The sequence below is a fragment of the Electrophorus electricus genome, chromosome 20 (genome assembly GCF_013358815.1).
Source record: "Electrophorus electricus isolate fEleEle1 chromosome 20, fEleEle1.pri, whole genome shotgun sequence".
In the NCBI taxonomy this organism is placed as follows: domain Eukaryota; kingdom Metazoa; phylum Chordata; class Actinopteri; order Gymnotiformes; family Gymnotidae; genus Electrophorus; species Electrophorus electricus.
This window is the reverse complement of record NC_049554.1, coordinates 9,873,012-9,895,979: the sequence shown is the minus strand read 5'-3', so window position 1 is coordinate 9,895,979 and position 22,968 is coordinate 9,873,012. Positions and strand designations below refer to the sequence as shown.

General features: G+C 38.7%; 3 protein-coding genes across 3 annotated transcripts; 1 reads left to right on the top strand and 2 right to left on the bottom strand.

Moving 5' to 3' along the window:
- Nucleotides 1-489: 489 nt before the first annotated feature.
- Nucleotides 490-1,365, bottom strand: si:dkey-42i9.4 (uncharacterized protein LOC492503 homolog). The gene is given in 3 exon segments (XM_035520550.1): nt 490-744; nt 746-819; nt 1,248-1,365. Coding segments are annotated over 3 exon segments (447 nt in total).
- Nucleotides 1,366-2,675: 1,310 nt separating this feature from the next.
- Nucleotides 2,676-14,760, top strand: atrip (ATR interacting protein). The gene is made up of 14 exons (XM_027015234.2): nt 2,676-3,136; nt 3,456-3,752; nt 4,047-4,126; nt 4,308-4,478; nt 5,312-5,427; nt 5,520-5,617; nt 5,729-5,809; nt 5,901-6,027; nt 8,238-8,927; nt 9,264-9,403; nt 9,517-9,611; nt 9,715-9,804; nt 10,092-10,353; nt 12,213-14,760. Exons 2-14 carry the CDS (start codon nt 3,467-3,469, stop codon nt 12,284-12,286), a joined length of 2,310 nt encoding a protein of 769 aa, XP_026871035.2. The 5' UTR covers nt 2,676-3,136; nt 3,456-3,466; the 3' UTR covers nt 12,287-14,760.
- si:dkey-42i9.6 (uncharacterized protein LOC558619 homolog) lies at nt 12,701-22,756 on the bottom strand. Its single transcript, XM_027015235.2, has 5 exons — nt 22,580-22,756; nt 21,807-21,951; nt 18,374-18,498; nt 16,576-16,788; nt 12,701-15,153 (listed from the first exon to the last, which is right to left on the bottom strand). Exons 1-5 carry the CDS (start codon nt 22,638-22,640, stop codon nt 14,978-14,980), a joined length of 720 nt encoding a protein of 239 aa, XP_026871036.2. The 5' UTR covers nt 22,641-22,756; the 3' UTR covers nt 12,701-14,977.
- Between the last annotated feature and the right edge of the window lie 212 nt (nt 22,757-22,968).

The following is a 22,968-nucleotide window of genomic DNA, read 5'->3' as shown; positions in this document are numbered from 1 at the left end:
AAATTAGGTAGTTAGCTGTATAGATTATGATATCTGAAATATTTTATAGGCTATTTCGACACACACTTCAGACATATTTAAAAGTCTGTAGATAGGGGCTGTACTGAAGAATGGTCCTTGCATTGATAACAATGTGTCCCCCTTTTTTTTATACACACCCACAGACACACACAAATGTCTGTTTTTGAAAGTGATTACAAGCTATGAATAAACATTTAATAAATTCCAGAAACATATTTATTTTACATTTAGAAAACATTAGTTTTACAGTTGTTTCTAAAACATTTTACAGCTTAGTTACAATGAATGAATAAATACACACACACACACACACACACACACACACACACACACACACACACACACATATATATATATATATATATATATATATATATACACACAGACACACACACTCTTAATATTTAACACCATTTATTAACAAAAATAATGCCTAAATAATGCTAAAGGTATAATAATGTTATACAATTAGCTAGACACAGTCATCATGTTAAATGACTTGGTCAGGCTTGTCATCTTATCTTTACAGCTGTCAACAGAGCTCAGATTTTTGAATGAAGGAGGAGTGGATTCATAGAGCACACAAGTGGAACCATCTTCTCCTATACGGTATGACACTTCATATGGGTCAGCCCACAGGGTAAGCTCACTTGGTAACAAGAAAAGTTGTTCCCTGGTAAGTCCAACATTGCAGGCAGATTTACCTATCAAGGTATCCATCCATCTTGTGATTGATCCTAATACACATGTAACCTGAACCTCTACATGGACCATGTGGGAACTAGAAGTGTTTATAGTCTCTAAAACAAAATAAAATACTACTGTAAAATTTAGCATATTTTTCATTTATATATATATATATATATATATATATATATATATATATACAATTGACAGTGATGTAACTGTCTTACGATGCATGTTTGGTTATATCAAAATGATAGGGTAAGTATTTAGTGTCCATACACACTGTTCTGTGACTACGTTGTTAGTTTGAGGTTTAACATTATCCTTAAAAACATGAGTCACTTTTCTTCACAAGACCAGACTTTTCATTGGTTATTAAAAAATCAACTACAAATGTGCCAACAAAAACAATGAGTGCAACAGTACATCAAAAATGTTCATTTGTTATTTTTACTCTAATTACAGTAGACTAACTGGTAAGGAATGCTGATTATAAAGTCTGAAATATTAAATGTAATCTGGATTTTTTTTTAACTTACCTCTCAATTCTTTTTTGACAGAATGGCTAAAATGTTAAAGCTGGTCTTCAGAAAGTTGCCCAGTTCCTTTCATTAATTTGGTAATAAAGTTTACAGCTGTAGACACTTCAGTTTTCATTGTGAAATATTTTCATGAGCTGCAAAATGACATTTCTTTTCTGATGCACATTTAAACAAAAAAGTATGAGTATTTTCTACTTTCAGTTCATTTAACAAGTTATTTTGCTGAGAGCCGTGTGGTCGGTGCTGTATGTTGGAAATTTTTCTTACAAAGATAAAATGACCACTAAATACAATTTACCTATTTCAGTTCATCAGAACAAGTTCAGATGGATATTCTGTCTTTGCTGCTGACAACCTGACCATTACCTACAGAAGAACTGAGAATTAACTGACTTTTTCACAAGTCACAAATAAACTTGCAGTGATAACCAACAGTATACTACTGAATGTCTTTGGTCAGGTTATTTCTAGATTAAATATTTAAAATGTAGTTTAAATGATTCATTTAGGCTGTAGTACACTGGAATTGAACACAGGACCTCATACATGTGAAGTATAAGATACATTGAGTTACCACTGAGCTATATTATAAATAAAACTTGTTAAAGACATGCAATCTATTGGCAAAATAAATGGACAAGCTCTTAGACCATGTATTCAAATACCATCCCGATAAACACAAATGTCCCTTTGGACACCTGGATACCTGGATAAAAGCTGATAAATCGAACATGGCAAGCTGTTTTGAATTTAAAACAGTGGATACCAAATGTCATAGAACAACTTTTTTCTGTAGAATGGATGGTAAAAATATATAAACCAATTATAGAACATTACTAATATTTTAAGTTTTATTACATTGTTGTTGTTGGGTTTTTTTTTCAAATTTGTACTCCAATGTAAACCAGTGCTTGTTTACATATTGATCATTTAAATTAATTAAGCAGTAGAACAATGTTTCTGGGGGAAAGGGGGTGCAGGGGTCAAAATCAGCATTAGGTAAGATAATACAGTGATCCAGTGTAATATCCATGTTAGGATTGGTTTAGGGCTTATTTTTTAGAGCGGAAATGACACATTTTTATATCCATTCTATATTGAATGCTTTATCATTATCAACAACAGTAACCTTGTTATCACTGGCAATGGTCAAACTCCCTTAAATTATGTATTTGTCATATTTACTAGGAAATTAAGATTGATATTTAGGTACCGACTACTTACTTAATTTAAGGAGAAACTTCTTAACACTCCTTACTTCTGTATATGTTCAAAATAATGTTCGATTAGTTCATAGTTTCACTTGGTGCCTGTCCACTGGACCCTATTGGAACCCCTGTTGGGGTCCAGTGGGCAGTGGACGCTTGGAAGTCGTTTTTGCAGATTGAGATTAAAGCGAGGTTGCAATTGTCCTCCCAGGTTATCACAGCCATAACTGTAGACCAATTAAAATATCCTATTATTTGAATAATAGGCCTATGTGTTCTGACCAATGAAAAGCCTGTATACATATGCCATACTCTACCACACTTTAAAAACGCAGGGGTTTTTTTTCTAAAACCAAAACCGAATTTTTAAAAACAATTTTAAAGTTAATCCAGTTCTTGCAAATGAATTAGATAGTAATTAGATAATTTGCAAGCATTTCTCACCATGTTGACTAGCTATCTTATTGGTTGCCGGCTAACTACTTTGAATTTGCCGTTAGCAAATGTCTAGCTAAGATAGCTGACTCGCTAGTGGACTTTTTCACTGTGGTAGCGCTAGCTTTAGCTAGCGAAGCTAAATCGTTATGTAGCTAATTATGTCATGCTGCAAAGTAATGTGCCAAGGATAATTCAGATTAATTCACTCCGCTCTTTGTGTTCCGCTGCTGTCTAAAATAGGTGAGTCTGCATTTGTATGCTGCTACGGTGAATTTGAAATTGGCAGGATAGCTAAACTACCAAAGGAGCGAGATAAATGAATGTGATGGCGGTGCTGCCCAACACTAGTTATCTAACCTAGCTAGCATAGCTGATTACCTCAGTAGGGATTTATTCAGTCTTTCCGTTACCATTATTGCATTAGTGAGAGCTACTTGGAAATTAAAATAGACGTCTTCAGGCTTGTCGTTATACTATTTAGTTACTTTGAACCATTTAAACAAATAGCTCTTCTATTAAATAACCTAACCTAGCTGTTGTTGCCATTATTCCTTAAAAGGTTTTAACAATATGGAGTATCCTCCCAGCAAACGCCTAAAAGGAATACAGAATGAAGATCCATTTGGGGATGACGAAGACTTTACACAGGACGACCTGGAAGAGATAGACATTATTGCATCGCAAGCTATTATAGCCAGTACCAGCAAGAGACCACTAGAATCCATTTCTTCATATTCAGGAGAACGAAAAGACGCACCTGTAATGGCTGTCAGGAAAACAGTTTCCATCGGAAGCCACCAATCAGGCAGCAGTAAGACATGTAATCATATGGAACATCAAAGCAGTGGCACATTTGGTTAGTATTAAACCAGTACCAATTTCTATAGTCATGTGAAACAGACATTGGTTAGCTTAACACAACACATTTCTTCAAGAAACATAGACTAAATGTCTTAAACCAGTGTTTACCAACTTTACTCTTTGTGGCCAATCCACAAGGCACAGTTTTATCTTTCATCTGTTCTTACTATCTCAGTTTAAACTAGAATTAGGAAACACTTTTAAATTACAGATTTTCTAGTGCTGAAGATTTACTGCGTGTATTGATGGTATACTCTAGCATACTCTGTTTTTAATTCTGAATTTCAAGGAAATGCTCAAGTATGTAAAGACAGAGATGACTTGTGCTATAGCAGACTGGAGACACAGCAAGCAGAATTAAAGAAAAAGGTATTTAAACAGTTATGACTTTTAAAATATTAGTGGTTTATTCAGAAAAAAATGCTTTTTGCAGGAAAATTAAATATTAATATACAGATAATAACAGGAAACATCTGTATGACTTTGACCTTGTTGAATGCTCTGTTACAGTCCTGATGTGTTTTGTGCTAAATTAACCTGCACATTGCAGCTGAAGGAGGTGGAGGACCAGATCTTGATGAAGAATGGTGAGATCAGGGTACTGCGAGACTCCCTCAAACTGGCCGACCAGGAGAAGGAGCATCAGAGACAGGCGAGTCTTGCACTGGAGAGACAGAGGGCCCTTATACAGAGTGGAAAAGAGAAGGAGCTTTCAAAGAAGGTCAGTTGTTTTTTGTGCCCTCTGATTATTGGGATACTGAGCTGTGATGAAAATTGGCAGGTTGAAAACTTAACAGGATGCTGCTGTTTTGAATAATACAAAGGAGTCACTACCTAACATTAGCTACCTTGAGTCACTAATGTTGTTAAGGAGAGGGTGTGCTTGAGAAAGATCTGGAAAGATTGCGTAACTTGCCATTACTCTTATCAAAATGCATGCTTCTCCCTACACTGGTTTCTTGTAGTCCTACTACTGAAACCAGCCCTATTGGCCAACTGGCTATAATGCCATTGGGTGGGAAGAATGACTAAGCTTGTGTGTTAATTATTGCACACTGCTGGCTAATAGTTGAAATAAGATGTCATAACAGGCTTCTTATGGTTTGGATGCTATGGTGCTGCCTACATTAATGGCAAGTTGTTACATTTCATTTTTTTTATCTCACTAACAAGAACTGTTATGAAATAGTTGTATCCAGTTTGATTAAATGTGTGAAGGCTCTTCTACATTCTGAACTCTTTTTTTTTTTAATCAAACTTTGATATGCATTATAGTTAGAAGCACTGCTGGAGCAGTTAGGAGAATTGCCCATTATGATGTTACACTTTGCCAAGTAGTTTTTGTAAAAAGAGGTCAGCTAATACATCTTTCATTCACAAACTAAGGAATGTTAACTGTTGTGGTCACCTCATGTCTTTCAACACATTGAGAAACCATCTGTTCTTTCCTTGACTATTGGGACAAAGCCTGAGGCTCGTGGATATAGTATGAAGCTCTTTGAAACTGAGATTATTTTGTCTATCAATCATCGGCTTGTTTTGCGTTGCATTTAGGTGGAGTCTCTTCAGTCTGAGCTGCACTTTAAAGAAGCTGAGATGAATGAAATGAAGAGCAAACTACAAATCTCTGACCGCGGAGGGCGGCTGGTTGGCACTCCTGTGAGAAACAGGTGAATGCAGCAGTTTGAAAATTCTACAGATCTGTTCTTGAGATGGATACACCCCAGAGTAGAGCGTTAATTCTCACTCTTCTGACACACAGTGCAAACTCTCCTGGAAATCATGTATTTGTGACTAAGGAGACCTTCTCAGCAGAGCTGTCTGTAAGACCAGCAGACACCAAAGGTCTTCATGCGGAGGGTACGATCAGTTATTCATACATGCTGAAATGGCATTTATGAGATGTACATTTTTAATTGTGTGCCACTTTACAGTACATGCCAATAATTTTCATATCTGAACCATTTCTAGATGTGGAACAATTCCAGGCCAAAAATGACAGAGAGGCAATCAACTCAGATGCTGCCCTGAATTCAGACTTCCCTCACAAAGGTGACCTTTGGCCACCCTTACGTTGTACTTAACCAAAAGGCTCCCCTCCCCCTATATTACTGTGATGCTAAAGTTCACTTCTCAATTGCAGGACCCGTCTTGTTGCATCTACTGCTCCAACATCCTTTGAAGCCCAGCTCTTTGGGCCTCTGCCACTTGCTGTGCCTCAGTCCAGAAGCTCTTACTGGCCTCTTCGCCCAGTCAAAATACCCTAGTCCGTAAGTAGCCATCCCATGCCATTGCACTGCATTCATTTTTGAGTGGTGAGAACAGTGCAAGGCACTAATGCCTTGAAGAAAGCTTACTGCTGACTAAAACTTTCCACAGCCATTCCTCTATTTAGCCAAGCAAGTACAGTTAAACTGCAGATCACTGCCCTTCTGTTTATTTGGTGGTGTTGAGAATGTTGTCGATCTATACAGCAAAGCTTAAAGGGAAAAAATGATATTTTTCAGCCAAGATCTTTCTGTTTCTGAGTATTTGTATGTGTAAATAATGCAGTCTGACATATGGCTTCGGTACTGAAAGACATACATTTGATGTACAGATTCTCATTGGGTTTAAGCACATTCCAATGGGGATGTTGTTGAAATATACACACCCTGAAAGTTGCTTCTTTTCGCCCCTCACTTACTTTTACATGTACAATTTTACATTTCCACAAATCGATGACCATGTCTGCTTCAGAAGCAGAAAGAGTGCAAATTAAACATCTCCATCTGTACTTACTGTACACTTGTTTAGATAAACAGAGTCATCACAATGGGATGGAACTGTAAATCTCTCACAAAAACTTGTGCTAAAACTATTGGTGAGGTGCTGTGCACAGTGTTGGTATTGGTATTGGCACAGGTAATGGTGTTATGTAACCAGGATACAAAAATGGTACTGTATTTGCAAATATAAAGAAAATGCAGTAATTACAGTACTGTACATTTCCCTTTTAAAATACTGTGGTTACCAGCATGACTACCTTATAACATTACAGCATGTATTCCTTCTTTCTTTTTTCCCCCCCATCTTTTATTATTCTAATTGAGTGAATGGTTCCCATAACTGTTGTCACACTGAAACAGCATCAGTATTAAATCTAGCCTGCATTTATTTAATTACATATTTAAAATATGTACCATGCTTTATGTTCTGCTTCTTACCCTGGAAACAAACATTTCTATCTTTCTGCTGTGACTCGTGCTTACTTTGGCCCTGATATTGTGTTCATAAAAAGCAATGTCAGGATATATATTTAATGTTGTATCTAATTGTTTATATTTAATTGTTATATAAAAGCCTCAGGGCATATTGTAGATGAAATATTTGTTAATGTTGGTTAAATATTTGTTGGTATTTTTTAATGTAATCACTGTAAAGGTCTTTTAAATGTTTGTCTACTTTTAACCCCTTAGCCCTTAAATAAACATTTCCTGCATTAGGGAGCTGAGGTTTATGGTTAAAAGCACTGATGAAAGTGTAATGGGGGGGTCCTTCTTTGCCAAGAGAAGATGTAGGTGTGAGCTGTGTGTGGCCTTGCAGTTGGCAGGCTTGCATTCTTTAAACTCGCTGCAGTTGGGATGGAGGGACTGCTTTTGTAGATTATTATTTGTGAGTTTCCCTAGAGAGATGCATTACATTTTTTTAAACTTTGCCTTAAATTGGAGACTGAATTTGGAGACCCTTTGCTGTGAACCTTCGTGCTGGAGCCTCTCACACTCAACACCGCAGTATCCACCAAAATATGACAAATGGTGGCAGTGGTGGGGATAATGGGATGGCTCTTTATGGTGGTCAGATCATACACTTGTTGCCTGATAGACCTGGGTTCGAGACTCAGTGTAGTTGCAGCCTTCGCTGCAAATGAATTTTCTTTTGTGTTTAGTTGACAATAAATAACAAAGTACTGGAGTTCAAACAGACATGGATGCCAATTTGTTCCTCATAATATGTCCTACAGTCGTTCTCAGGTGATAAACATATGTTTTCTAACAAAAGTACTGTCGTGGCAAAATTTCAATACCACAGGTTTGGTATGTTCTTATTGATGCCACATCATTCTATACCTGTCTTGAATGACTACACTGGTGGAGCCTACCTGTTTGGCAGGAATGTAGGGCATTTTGTAGCAATGGGACTTCTCAGTAGTGCTGGACTGCTCAAGAAGGGTCATTTTGCTTTTATGGAAACCTTTTTTTTTTTTTTCCCTTCAATAAATCTGAATAAATCTGAGTTGTTTCTGAATCTGCACATAAATACAGGTGCTTATGGACTTTGTTGGTGGGTATACCGGCTGACACTAGGGGACCTGTGTTCTGAAACTTTGGCAGTTAATGGGTTAAAAAAATAAAGTAATCTGATTTTGTTACTTTAATATAGTAATACTTTTGAACCCCCAAACCCGATTTGCCAAATATACATTCTCTTTCTTTTCCAGTGCATCCGCAGCTGCTTCTAGTACCTACTGCACAGAGTCTCGCACTCTACGGCAACCCCAAGCTCTTCTCTCCCAGCTGCAGAGTCTAGCCTTGTCAGGGTTGTCCATGCTGCCCCACCACCCTTCTGCTCACACTGAACTCTGCCCTGCGTCGTCCGCTCAGCCTACCACCCGGACCTACCCTGCCGCGGTCCACCTTCTCCCCTTGCTTGCATACCATATGAGCCTTTACTGTCAGACACTTGAGGCGCTCGACAGTTCCCACAAGAGCCCCCACCAAGGAAGCTCTCTGTCGACCTCCTCAGAGCGCAGTGCCACCTCCACTGCCGAGGACTCTCTGGGCACCCAAGAAGAGTTTGCCCTGGCCGCCATCAGGGCACTTTACCACCTGGTGTCTGAGAGCAGTGAGGTTGTGCACACACTCTTGCATGACCAAGAGGGAGGGGTCTTGGGCAAACCCAGCGAAGGGGTGCCTGACCTCAGCCAACTACAGCCATTGTCAGGTCACGGTGGCGGGTTGGGGAAGACAAGCGGAGAGCCCCCATTGCAGCACCCATTGCTGAAGAGGCTCTTTCAATTGTCAGATCCCAAGTTCATCAGCTGTGCCGGCCACAAGGAGGTGCTGGTGAGCTGTTGCCTCAAGACGCTCTGTGCACTAGCTGAGAGGGCGGACCAGAGCCAGCTCTGGAGGTAAAGGCCTTAAAAATTAAACTACAAAGGAAGATGAATATTGGCTTACATATTCAAAAGAATATGAGACCATTGAAATAAAATCACTGATATATTTATGTCTAGTCTTAAGCAGCTCTAAAATAATCTAGTATGGTGATGTTTCTAATCTGCAGTTCCAATAAATTTAACTTTCTTTTTGGGTTCCATTGAATCTTATCATAGTGGTAACATACCATGTTCTTGTATGTTAATATAACTTAATTGTATCACAGCTGGCCCAACAGTAATAATTTGGGCTATTCTGTTATTTGTCTGTCACCTGTATATGTGCTTTTTTTTGATTTTCAAATGCAGATTGAAGGTGGTGATAAGTCAAGTCCTGCCTCAGAGTTTGTCTTTGGAATCGCCATATAATATCGTTTGTCTTTCTGTGAAATTCCTGTCTCTTGTGGTTGACTGTGATGAGATGGCTATCAAGCTTTGCTCTCATAACTGTAAGTGTAAAGTTCTTTTCTAAGTATCTTAAGAAATGCCTGAAATGTAAATAATATAAATCATAAATATAAATTTGTATATTATAAAATACCTCTCAAAAATATCTTTTCAGTTGACGTGTGCCCCCTTCTCAGAGTTTTCCAGTATGTAACCTCTACACCTGATAAGACCATCACAGAATATATGTTGTCTCGTTTGGAAGTTGAGGTAATTGACATAACACACACGTTATATTAATTAATAGATTTTTTTCCAGTAGTGTGGAGATGAAAGCCCTTTGGGTGAACACCACTGATGCATCTGTTAACAGGTCATTCGACTGTTGGCCAAGTTGTTCACTCAGAAGACGTCCACGTGGCCTGCTCTCATCAGCGAGTCATCTTGCCAGTGCAGTGGAGAGGTAAGAAGTCTCAGACACAGTTTCAAGGCAAGAGGGTGCGCTGACAGCTTGACACCATTAAACTATAATACTATCCTCCCACTCATTTTGCGGTCTGTAAATGAGGTATTGGTTTAATGTTAGTCACTCACTTCTGGCAAATAAAGTAGTAGCAGGAGTGCACAGCCAGATTCTGGTCCCATATCAAAAACGCATCGCAAGCCATCGTTACAGAGCTCAAGTTGGAGAGACTTGTTGCTGATATCATGTTTTGTTTCTTTTCGCTGCGTTTGCCGCCTCATGTGCAGGTGGTGCGTACAGTGGTGGTTGTCTTGCATAGGCAGTGGCTCAGAATCAAGGGGAATGAGAGGCATGTGATAAACAGCGGCCAGGCATGGACCAGCCCCGGGGTCCAGTTACTCCGGGAGGCGCTCATGTTGCTGCACTGGCTTCTACTGAATGACTCCTCATTTTCCATGCATTGCCTGGAGGTGCTGCATATGTATCATCAGGTCATCCCCGCCATCAGAGACACTCTCCGCAAGATCCCCGATCTCTCTGAAAGCGAAGGTGGGCTGTTGAGTGGTTGTTTATACCTTGTTTTTTTTCATTAGATAAAAGGGATATGAAACAGGTCAAATAATGCCCCCAGAACAGAAATTAGAACAAAACTGAGGAAGGGACTTTACTTGAAAGTCAAGAAGCTTTTTCCACAGTCACTATTTTGTTTTGCTAACAAAATGCAAGCATATGCCCTGGTTTCTTAATACTGAAGGCTGCTACAATTGTGGCATTGTGATGCCAGTGGTAAAGATAAAGGTAAATACTATGTAACTACCATTCCACTGATTCATACTTGGCTATATACAAGCACTGGCTTTATCCTTGTTTCACATCTGAAAAGAAAAAGATCTTGATTACTGCTTACTGGAGTCTAGTCTAGCCACATTTTGCCATTGTTTGTTGAAGAGTGGTGCAGTAAGAGAAAATGTCCATACAATCTATGGATAAGCCAAGCCAAGAAAGTATTATGTGGATATTCAACACTTATAGAGCTTGTGTTCTAATATTCTCTGGAATAAGATGGGGATTAAGAGAAGGCTTGCCTCAGATAAACAAAGTAATCAGAACTATAACCTTCCAAATATGTCAGAACTAGGACATTACGGCATTTAAGCATCAAAAGCAAGCCTTTGTGGTCACTGCAAACATTAACAGGCAGTCAGTGCAAATTAACCAGGGTAATATACTCTTGATAAGAGGTGCTGCATTTTGCATTTGCTGAAGCTTCTTTTAAAAGTGCAGGGCAACCAACCACCAACACAATCCAGTGGTCTGTTCTAGAGGTTACAAAACCATGCAATAGTCTCTTGGAACCTTATAAAGCTTATGATGTTTGGTGTTTTGTCCTGGTCTTAACTTCCTCCCCTGCACCTGATGCAGTCCCCTGTGGGGTTGTGGTTTCAGATAGAGTACACTGTGTGCAAATTGGCTGTTGCTTTTCACCGGGTGTGAATGATTTGATTATAAAAACTGGTTTCTGCCTGTACAGTGTCCTTGGGTTATAGAAAGGCTATAAAAATGTGACTAATGATGATCATTTTGCATCAACAATTCAAAAGACTGATACAGCACCACAATGAAAGAAGCAATGCAAAGTTTATTCTTTAAATTTATATCAACATATTCTTGATTTATCTTTATTATACCTGTTGCAGACTATGCCTTCAACTTGGATGTATCTCCATTTTGCATAAACATTCTGGCCTCTCGTGTAGACCAGCCCAGTGGAAGACTTTGTATATGCTTGAGTTGGCTTTACAAGAGTTGCCTATATGTGTCCTTGATTCACTTTCCAGTCTCTTTACATCAGTTTTCATTTACCCTCCTTTTACCATAGTTATTGTTTGTTTTTGGAGTTTTTTTGGGGGGGGGGGGACAGAAAAAGCCCATTTTGCTAAGGAGTAACATAACAGTGCTCGTGTAACTGCTGGATCATTGTTCTTTTTCTCCTTCCATTCATGCAGCTGACTTATCTACATTCTCATCCTCCCATTCGGTTGGCTGCAGTAACCAGACATGCTATATAGCGTTACATGATATTACATCACAGAGATGCTTGTGTGTTTGTTTGACACCTGCTCTATTCACTTTGTACCTTATTCCTCACTGCATTGTTAAATGTCCTCCTTCTCCACTGCATTTCCTCCTTCTGTGATCAGGCATGGGGTACTATTTTAGGCTTCGGAAATCAATGTGCACTAGTTTTCATGCTTTATAATGCAACGTTTAGCTTTTTTTTTCTTTTATCATAAAGGCTTCAAGAAATATGCATTGGCATTATGACCTCTGGTATAACAATACAATGTGTGGTACTTGTGGCAAAGGATTGCCCTCACAAAAAACATTTTTCTGCATTTCTTCTTAAGAATTGGCCCTTGAAGAGATCTGTCGGCCAGAAACGGAGGATATTGAAGACATGGACATTGACACGGGTTCTTGATGACCTGAGGTGAAAATGGTTTATATGCAAGCTGTTTTTGACTAGGCCATTCAAATGTATTGTGATCTTTATGTAAATATGTAAAAGGAAGGCTGAAGGAAGGTAATGTATATGCTGTATTTCTCATTCTTTGACTTGTCACCTTTATATAGGTGCGCACTTAAATCCTTTATTAAAGAAAATGTAAAAGTGGATGACTTCTCATTATTGGTGCTTTGTCAGTTTATGCATAATTTTGATGAGGCATGTGTATTTCAAATTCACATAAACTTGTTATTGACTCCAGGACCTTTTTGTGTAACCAGCACAGACACTTGTTACTGCCATAATGATAAATTAAATCACTGATGTAAACAAATGTTGTCAGAACAAATGGCAATTTATGTTCCATGGTGCTGAGTATGACAAATCCAGTTATGCACAATGTTTTATTTGTCTTTGCATTCAGGGAGCTGCTTGGAATAAAAACATGTTACATGTAAAATTTAATTAATACCATACAATCTGAAACAAACAAAAAAACATCCAACAAGATGGAGCAAAATATCTGGGGTGGGGATGGAAGAGTGAACAGGAAAAGAATTACATGCCAGCATTTTAACAGCTACATGACTGTCTAATGACAAAGACATCAGAACTATGTAAGGCTTCAAGCGAGAGTTCAAAGAGTGCATAATTTTAAAATCTGACAAAAGGTCATCCAGTTACTTTGATGTCACATTGAAAGGAATGGCTATGTTTTTGAATATGCAAACTCTTTAAAGAAGGGGGTCTGCATTTTACACTTTTGGGCCACACTATGTTTGTGTGTGTATTGTGCCAGCTGAAGAAAGAGGGGTGGGGGAGATTCTAACAATATTCTTGCAAGCAAGGAATGAAGCTGATGAGACTATGCATGAAGTCTGAAGGTCAGACCAAAGCGACAGGCAGGTGTCTACCTTAACAAAACCAGTGGGATTCCCCCTTAATTATGAACAAGGTTTCTTTTCAAATATCAGGCGTATGGAAACACAAACATCTTCTTCCCACAAAGGTATGTGGTTTGATTTCCAACTTTCATGACCATTCTTGTAATGTGTATAACAAGAGAAAAATAAACTAATAAAAGACTTTAATCTGACATTAGATTTACCCTCGTCAGCCTCACCTGTCTGACAGATTTATCACTTCAACCTTGACTGCATAAAAGGGATGAAATAAGGTATATTCAGGATCCTTGCCTTTTCAAACTTGTGCGCAAAAACACACTTTACTCAAGAGGTCATAAAATATTCACAGATGCATCCACAACCTGAATAAAACAGACCCACACTACATCTATGTACTCTGTTCAATCCTAATAATCTACTTTTTAATGCTACTTGTCTACAACAACCCACCACAATCTTCAATAGGGCATAAATCTTTGGTTTTACAAAACAATACAGTATCAATACGCAAAATTAATAACAAAACCAACTTTTTCACAAATTTTATTCAAAAGTAAGGTCTTATTCCACACCATAACGTGCTGCAAGACATCCTTGTAAATGATCAAACGGTTAAAACAGTTTGAGAGTCTTAACTGAATGAACAAATGATATAGGCAAAGGAATAAAAATTATCGGTGTGCATGTTCACACTGATACAAATCAGCAGGCTGTTAACTGCTCAATCAACAAACAAGTATACTTTGTTTAGGAAAAGGAGCCCAATCTGAGATGTATTCATTTATATTAATCTTTAGCTCATTTTAGCCATTCTTACCTGCATCTAAATCTCACCGTCTACCCCCTCTTCTATACCCTGGGGTAGCACCACACATCAAAAGGTCAAAAAGTACACAGCACTTGTCCTCATTATATTAGTTTTCTCAATATTTATCCAAAATGTTTGTAAAATAATATTCAGAGACCTAAAGCAACACCCAAAACTATACCAAAAATGATCAACTACAGACATAACTACAACCAGTTTGCTAAAGTATTAGCCAAGCAATCTTAAAGCACAAAATGTGCGTGCCTGCCTGCTAATTACTAAAGGGATTATATGATTCCATATTTTAAATCATATAATCTGGTCAGTCATTAACAGGCAAGCATTTGTTACACTTATGGCTTGCATAGCTACTACAGCAAGTACTTGTAATATACCAAGAATGCCAACTGTATATGAACCGTGGATGGCTCGATATGCTTACTGGCAAAGTCTTAAAAACAAGACTGACACCCTATGGCTCAATCAGGAGTAAAGTTTAGATCTCAGCTACATGCCCCCCCTACAAAAGGCCAGGGCTTTGAGCTACTCAGTGGGGCTACTCCAGAGGCAACGCTAAGGAATAACCTAGGATGAAAAGATTTGGATGTTCAAAAAAAACAAAAAAAAACAAATGAACAACCAAAGCACCAGTGTTCTGGTTTTCAATCTTGGACCTGACCTATTCCTTTTAACTCCCAAAACAGAAAAGCTCAAATTGCGACCTCTGGTCATGAATATGTATGGATTACTATGCAGTCTGCAACAAACATTTTAAACAGGACTTGCCACAAGAGGAACTGCAAGTGGCCAAGATGGGAAAATAGTCCTCTATGCTGACCACGGTAAATATAGAACATACAGAATTTGTTGTTTTGTTTTTTTTTTTAAGTAAAACCAAGAGGAAGTATGTAAGCATCTGTAATCCAGCAGAGATTCGTGGTACATGGTTGTGGTTTAGTATCCGGTCTTTGATGGCTCTACGTAAGCAGGATTGTAGGGGAGCTGAGAGCCACTGTAGTCTGCTGGGCCAGGCGGCTGCGCATAGCCCGGCTGCGGAGGTGGTTGGAGAGGATATGGGGGCTGGCCATCATATGCAGCCTGGCTGTAAGGAGCAGGATATCGGGGACCCACTGTGGAGGAAATGTATAGTCTGTGACTGGCATCATATAGATGTGTTCTGCTACAGTCAACGTGGGTTGTCTAATCAATGGCACAAGGCATTTATTAATAAATTAATAAATTAATGTAAATAAAAACAAACACTTGTTTTCCTGATTTATAAAACTTTACAATGGTCAATTTAACGTATGGCCAAACCTAGACTTTTGCAGGTTTAACTTATTTGATTATTTTATTTGGGAATAATCAAATCATTATAATAATCAAATAATTATGTTTTCTACATTTTGCGGGTAGACTAGAAATTATAAAGATATCTTTAAAATATAAAATAAAATAAAAACTTGTCATAAATACATGTGTTATGCATGCATTATATGCATTATTATGCATATTATGTATTTTGTATTAGGCATTTATTTATTACCATAACTATATGCACATTCATCATAATTAAATTTTGTTAAATAATTCGGTGTGCTTAGGTGCTGCAGACTACACACTTTGGACACACCCCACACTTTGTTAAATAAGTAAGGGCCTAGAGATATCTGCTGCGTTTTCACTTTTGCAAGGAGTCCTGCATACCCAACCACCGCGAAGGTGGCCGCCTACACTTGCTTTCACTTTCCTTTATAAATTCATCTCCCCTCTGGGTCGCTTTATCATCCACTAGATCTGTTTATATCAAATTGTTTGTCACCGTCACATGCTCTGTAGAACAAATTAAAAGGAATGATGCAATCCAACCAGAAGTCACATCTGAAATCTCTGTTACAAAGAAACAGATCCTGGACAGTGACTGGATCCTTGGATAAAAAAAACAGATGTTCACAGATTTCTAGAAAAGTAAAATCTGATTATGGTTCAGATTAATTAGTGGAAACTCCATTAGATCCTAGAAGGTAATCTGATCACAGACAAACAACTCTGCCTCTTCCTTCCTCTAACAAAGAAAACATCTGATGCTGGCCAGCCCCTTTTTAAAATTGATAAAATGTTTAAGGTTTTAATACTGAATTCTTTTCTCTTCACCCCCTTCATTTCAGCCAGCTCTTGGAAAAACTAGGCTAACCCTATCACTGTCTTCCAGCAGGCAGTAGCAGGGAGGTCATGGAGGATGTACTGTTATCAGATGAAACACTAATCACTGTTACGTTTTAAGCCCGGTGGTGGGTGTTATTTTTGGATAAGTTTCTTTTTTATTATTGTTACTACAGACTGTATTTTATTTGGAGTATTTGATTTTTGATTAAACATTTAAAAGTAAGTAATACCAGTTAAAAATGATATGCACCACCTCTGACATGTTCCAGTGTCCCTGAATCATTCAGACCTTTTCCAGCATTAAGGCTGCAACATTTATAAGCCATTTTGAAACTTTTCATTGCATTCAATCTCGGGGGTGGGGGGGAAAGAGACACCGTTCTTACCACTCTCATTATATGGGGGAGGGGGTCCCGGTGTGTATGGCTGTCCTGGATATTGATATGGGGCAGCAAGCTGTCCTCCATACCCAGGTTGGGCACTGTAGCCTGGCTGTGCTGGAACAGACTGGTATGGTGGATACTGATCTCCGGAATTCGGAGGCTGTTGCTGTGGATACTGGCTACTTATCACTGTGGTTGTGTGTGTTGCCATCACCGCTGTGTGTGAAAGAAACAAACAAACAAATAAACAAACGAGCAGCCATTTCTTGGTATGCAGTCAAAGGGCTTTAAAACAGGTTTTTAGGGTCCCAACTACTAAAGTACTGCTGTTCAGCATTGTTAAGCCCAATAAACAACCTGTACGCTTGCAGAAGCCAAATGCTACTTTCAAAGGCAAATCTTTGAACTACCCAGAAATACAGTGCTGAGATATAAACAAATAAAGAATATGCTTTGAAAATGAGAGAGGAAAAACCAAACTATAAAAGAAACAATGCACGCTGGAGAGGTAGAACAACCCGTTGAGGTATGCAGTCTGGCAACCAGCAAATGTTTCACCATGAAACGATAATGAAAGTCTAAGCAGTCAAATATGTACCATGACTTGGTTTTGGAAAGTCAAGCATACACAGTCTCGCCAATTATCCATACATTTGATCAAATTCTTCAATGAGTTTGAGTGGGTTTTTTTAACACTTCAAAAAGGGTCTCCTAAGAGACAGCACATGATCACTTATAAACTCTAGAGCAATGAAGTTGGGCAAATGACCAACTGTCAGCATCATCTTGAGCGCATTAAATATCTTCCAGACAAGACATGCCAGCCAGCTCTCCTCATCAGAAGACACCTGCTGTCTCGTGACCCGTCTTGTCAAAATATGCATCTGCTTTTGCGTCTCAGTTGTCACAAGAACCTGGTGGGAAGCTGTATGTGCTAACTTCCTGCCTGACGAGTGTAACACCACTCTTGTGAAGTGGAAAGCCTTGGAAACCATGAGTCACTCTTGGTGGGGATTACCCAGGCACAGTACTTTGCTTTCTCTGCTCTAGGCAAGCTTCCAGCCAGCCCAGAAGACCAAACATAAGAGAACGTCAGAAAAGGGCCGACACCCTTAACTGCAGTTTTATTCCTGTCTTTGGATAGACAAACTTGCAGAAGTGAAAAATGAAAGAGCATTGCAATATTTACCTAATATAGCACTAACACTAGAAATATATAAAGGCTAGAAACACCATTTAGCCTCAACACATCAGATATATTAGTTATTCTCTCTTAAATCATGATTTGGTTAAGTTGATTGGATACTCTAAATTGTCCTGTGTGTGTGTGTGTGTGTGTGTGTTTGTTTCTGTTTCCCTGTACCCAGTGCAGTCCCCCAGGGGGACAGTGGCAGCACAAAATTGGCTGCCACTACTCACTAAGAAGGTGGCAGGGAATTTGGCAGCATTTGATAACTGTCCGAAGCCAAATTGGAGATGACTGGTTTATCTGAGTCAGCACAATTGTTTCGATTGTGCAGTTATGCATAGCTGTGCGTAAAGAAAGGCCCTTATGGATTACTTTAGTGCCTGTCTACACATCATAAAGTCCTAATCCGGTCCTTAGCGTCTCCCAGCAAATCCACGTTTTGTTTGCAACAGATAATCCAGGCCTGAACAACTTCCCATTATCTCCCTCAGGTGTGATAGGAAGTATCTGGACTGGGGATCCTCGAAGACCAGTTCAGGGTCTTATGCCCGCAGTGATTAAGTCAAACATTGTACTGGACTGCATTTCCAGAGTGGAGAGTGTCATACTTACGCCTGGGTTTTTGGCAGAGTTTGTACAGGCAGCAGCATGGACACACACAGCAGGTTATGAGGAATATAATGAAGACGACTGTAGTCACACTAACAGAGGCAATGGTTACGGAGCTCATCGCTTGGCTGTGGCAGGAAAAGAAAGTCAGACAGTGAAACAAACAAGCTTTTACTGGGAATAGTGCACAGAGACTCCATTTAAACTTGGGAAAATATTCCTGCAAAGTAATCATGCACATTTCTGGGAAAAAAAACCCAAAAACATTTAAGTTTTAAAAACACACTGTGTACACTGTTAGATGCACAGATAAACGGAGTGATCACTGTTAGTAACACTGTATAGCAGTATCAAATAAGCTGTTATACAATTTACAGTCAATAGTAAATTGTAATCTACACCTGCAGACAACACTATTGCACTCTGTTGTCAGGTGATTGACTGTACCAAGTCCTGTACCACTTGTTTGTCGTCAACCTTTACTGACCTCTTTAATTCTAATTCTAACAAAACACATTAAATATATATTACACAATCCAATTATGTTGTAAATGTACTTGTCAGTAGGCCTCATGTTTAAACAAATATGTATAAAACATATGCAATTGCATAAAAATATGTATTATTTACATATATAAAATATCCAGACCTCACCTGCCCCGTTTTCTAAACAGGTCAATCAAGAAAGAGGCTAATGTAAATATTTGGGCAGAATTGGGCAAATAAATAAATAACCATGTTACTGTAGCTAAATCAGCATGGAATAAACGAAGACAGAAAGGCTGTTCAACATACTAACTGACATATGATAACAGCCATAATAAAGCTGATAGATCTCCTTCTGAGAGTATTGAATCTAAAACAACAATAAAGGTAATAAAACGGTTCTTACCAAGCGATGACAAAAAACAACAATGGTCGAACAAGGCCTTCAATAAACATGAATGACTCTTGAAGGGAACTATTTATAGGAAGTATTACAATAATGGGAAGTGAACACTTGCAGTAATAATTGAACAAAATGATGTTTTTCCCTACGCTAACCAGGATAACATCAGAATTAATTCCATTTCACTTGTTATTTTGGTTTTCACAATGTTTGCTGCTTCAGTTTGCAATCTGGCAATTTGAATTAACTCTAGATTGTGAAGAGTGATCAGATGAATTGCATTTAATTGCAAAGTCATTCCTTGCCATGAAAATTAACTTAATCACAATATTTACTGCATTTCAGCCCTGCCACAATATGGCCAGCTAACAATTTCAGTGAGCTTGTTAGCTCAGGAGAACGTGTTAACGAGGACAAAGCAACTGATTTAATTCAACCATTTATCGAATCATCAACAACTTCAAGGAGAGAAGTTTATTTGCAGTGAAGAAGGCTTTCAGGGCACCCAAGAAAGTAAAGCAAGCACCAGAACCGTCTCCTAAAGAGGATGCATCTATGGGATCAGGTCACCACCAGTGCACTGCTTGCTCAGAAATGGCAGAAGGCAGGTGTGAGTGCATATGCACACACAATGAGGCGAAGGCTTTTGGAGGATGGCTTGGTGTCAAGAAGGGCAGCAAAGAAGCCGCTTCTCTCCAAAAAAAACATCAAGGACTGACATTCTGCAGGAAGTATAGATATTGGACTGCAGAGGACTGGGGTAAAGTTATTTTCTCTGATGAAGCCCCATTCACACTGTGTGAGACTCTGGACAAATGATTGTCTGGAGAAGAAAAGGTGAGTGCTACCATGAGTCCTGTGTCATGCCAACAGTGAGGTATCCTGAGACCATTCATGTGTGGGGTTGCTTCTCATCCAAGGGAGTGGGTTTCTCAAAATTTTGCAAAGAACACTGGTATTAAAACATCCTCCAAGAGCAACTTCTCACAACAATCCAGGAGCAATTTGGTGATGAACAATGCTTTTTCAAGCATGACAGAGCAGCATGTCACAAGGCAAAAGTGACAACCAAGTGGCTCGGTGAACAAAACATTGAAATTTTGGGTTCATGGCCAGGAACCTCCCCACATCAAAATCCCATTGAGAGTCTGTGGTCAATCTTCATAAATAGAGTGGACAAACAAAAACACAGAAACTTTGATGAACTCCAAGCACTGATTAGGCAAAAATGGGTTGCCATCAGTCAAGATTTTTCCCAGAATCTGATATCCAGCATGCCAAGGTGAATTGCAGAAATCTTACTAGAGAAAGGTCAACACTAAATATTAAGTCTTTGCTTAAACTAGATGCATCTGTCAATAAAAAAGTTAAAAAAAAACTTATGAATGCTTCTAATTGTACTTCACTATATCATATAAACATCAGACAAAAGGATCTAAAAAAAACTGAGGCAGTAAACTTTGTGAAAACCAAAATTTGACAGTCTCAAAACCTTTGGCCATGACTGTAGATGTGGCCTCAATAAGGGAACTTGTGTCCTCTTCCTATGCAAACTGTTGCTTCACTTTGGCAGTTTATTTGGCCATGAAAACGATAAACAAAATAGTAGTCCTCATTTCCTGTGATTTAGATGGACATAAGTGAATAGTATCCATTAACACTACATTAACTGCAATCACATGCTTTCTGTAGTTACTGGTGGGTCACAATGCTGAGGCGGCATTTTGGTCTACTTCTCCTTGCTGACCTGCTTCAGCTCTGTGACATTTATAGGCAAACACCTTTTCACACCTAAAGACTGCATAATTGATACCTTTCACACCAAAGACATTAAACATCTACCACATGTTTGTATCAGTCTTTTCTGCCAGACTCAATACCTCTATAAAAAAAAATCAGACTAACTATCATGAGTTAATAACTGGGTTCAAACAAGCTTAAGCAACATGGGACAAACTCAGTAAAATCATGTTTGACAACACACTAATTACTAAATGACAAAAATCACTTCCTATGTAGAAACCCACTGCTTGCAGCCTTGTGGCTTTTAATCGCAGGTACAGCACGTCTTTGGGTACACACACACACACACACACACAAGTACACACACACAACTTTACACTACAGCAAACAAATAGAAATTGTGAGCCCACTATAAAACAGGCCTACGGGAAATGCTTGAAGGAAAAAATTGCGTTCTGCAAGCTACCAAAGTGGAGATTCGAGGGCTGGGCAAAATGCTTGTGTCCAATCCCTATGACTAACAGGACTAAGCCTTCAATGAAATTTTATCGGGAGTGCTACTCTTCTTGTTACCGTTTAAATACTCTGCGCTGTGTTTCATGAATATTGTATGAATGCGTGCCTGTGGAAGTCTTAAAAATGTCCTAGAAAAAAAACAAAAAAACAAAAAAAACAAAAAAAAACACACGTCTGAAAATAAACTGCACTGAATCCTCGAGACTCAGAATGAGTAAAGCATTTGGCAAGAAAAGCTCACCAGCAGAAACATCTTATTATTTTAAGATTAATCTAAAATTTGCTTACAAGTGGCACTTGTCATCGTCTAGTTTGTGGACTTCATTAGAACAACAGTATCGGTGTTCGCAGCTACCGCAACAGAACTCATTAAATTGGCAATCTGTGGACGGCTTGTAGGTACCACTAGTTAAGTAGCTCTCGCAGTCGTCAGCTAAAAAGTGAAAGAATAAAAAGACAAACAGAACATAAGCCAGTGTGTCAGAAAAACAGCAGACGCCAGCGATTAAACCGACTGGTATGGCTTCTTTTAATCATACTTGTTTTAACATTAAAACAGATTTGCCTTTTATGATAAACTTATTATAGTGTCCTGTGTCTAGTTTCGTATATAATGACCTAAATCTTTCCTAAAAAACTTGCTAGCTAGCGTTAATTATAGTCTAACTTAGTTATTTATAGTCTATAAAAACTCGCTAGGTAGTGTTAATTATAGTCTATATGTAGGCTACAAGCTATACAGGTCCTGCGTTAAAAACGAGGAGCACGCGCATGGGTAACGACAGGAGGGAAATCGCAAGTCTTTTAAAACATAAAACCACATACATACACGTAACTTCAATACGAAATGTTCAATGTAAACATAAATTAATACCATTAAATAATACGACGGCCCGGACTCGTCAGATTAAGTATGGTTATCGTCTATACCACGACATTTGTTTGCTAACCATATCCACTGCCTACTACTCTTCATTGATTTTCAGCGTTACGCGAACATATCGCACTATTTATACGTCGGCAAAAGAATAATACAGTATAATTTAAACCCTCTCACTTACCAACTGCAGTTAAAAACAAAGACCAACTCGACGCAAGAATGACGAAAACAGTGTAAGCCATTGCTGGTATTAAGGCGAGGTCTTCCCTTGAGCTTCGAAGGCACTTTAAACGAATGCAGCCAGCTAATGTAATATGAGACGCATTCCACGCCCCAATGCGCTGAACGCGTTATCCAAACAGACTCAGGCGAAGAGACTTACGCACGGCAGTTTGTTGACGGATAAGCTTTTGGAGCTACATAAAGGAGAAAACGCGAATAATTCAGACGTATTAAAATGAAACGCGATGGCTGTGATCGAATAACGTACAAAAAGGCTGACAAAACCCAAGAAGCCGGTCACAATCTGAAATCCTGAATTCCGCAAACACATCTGGAAACGTTAGCTAG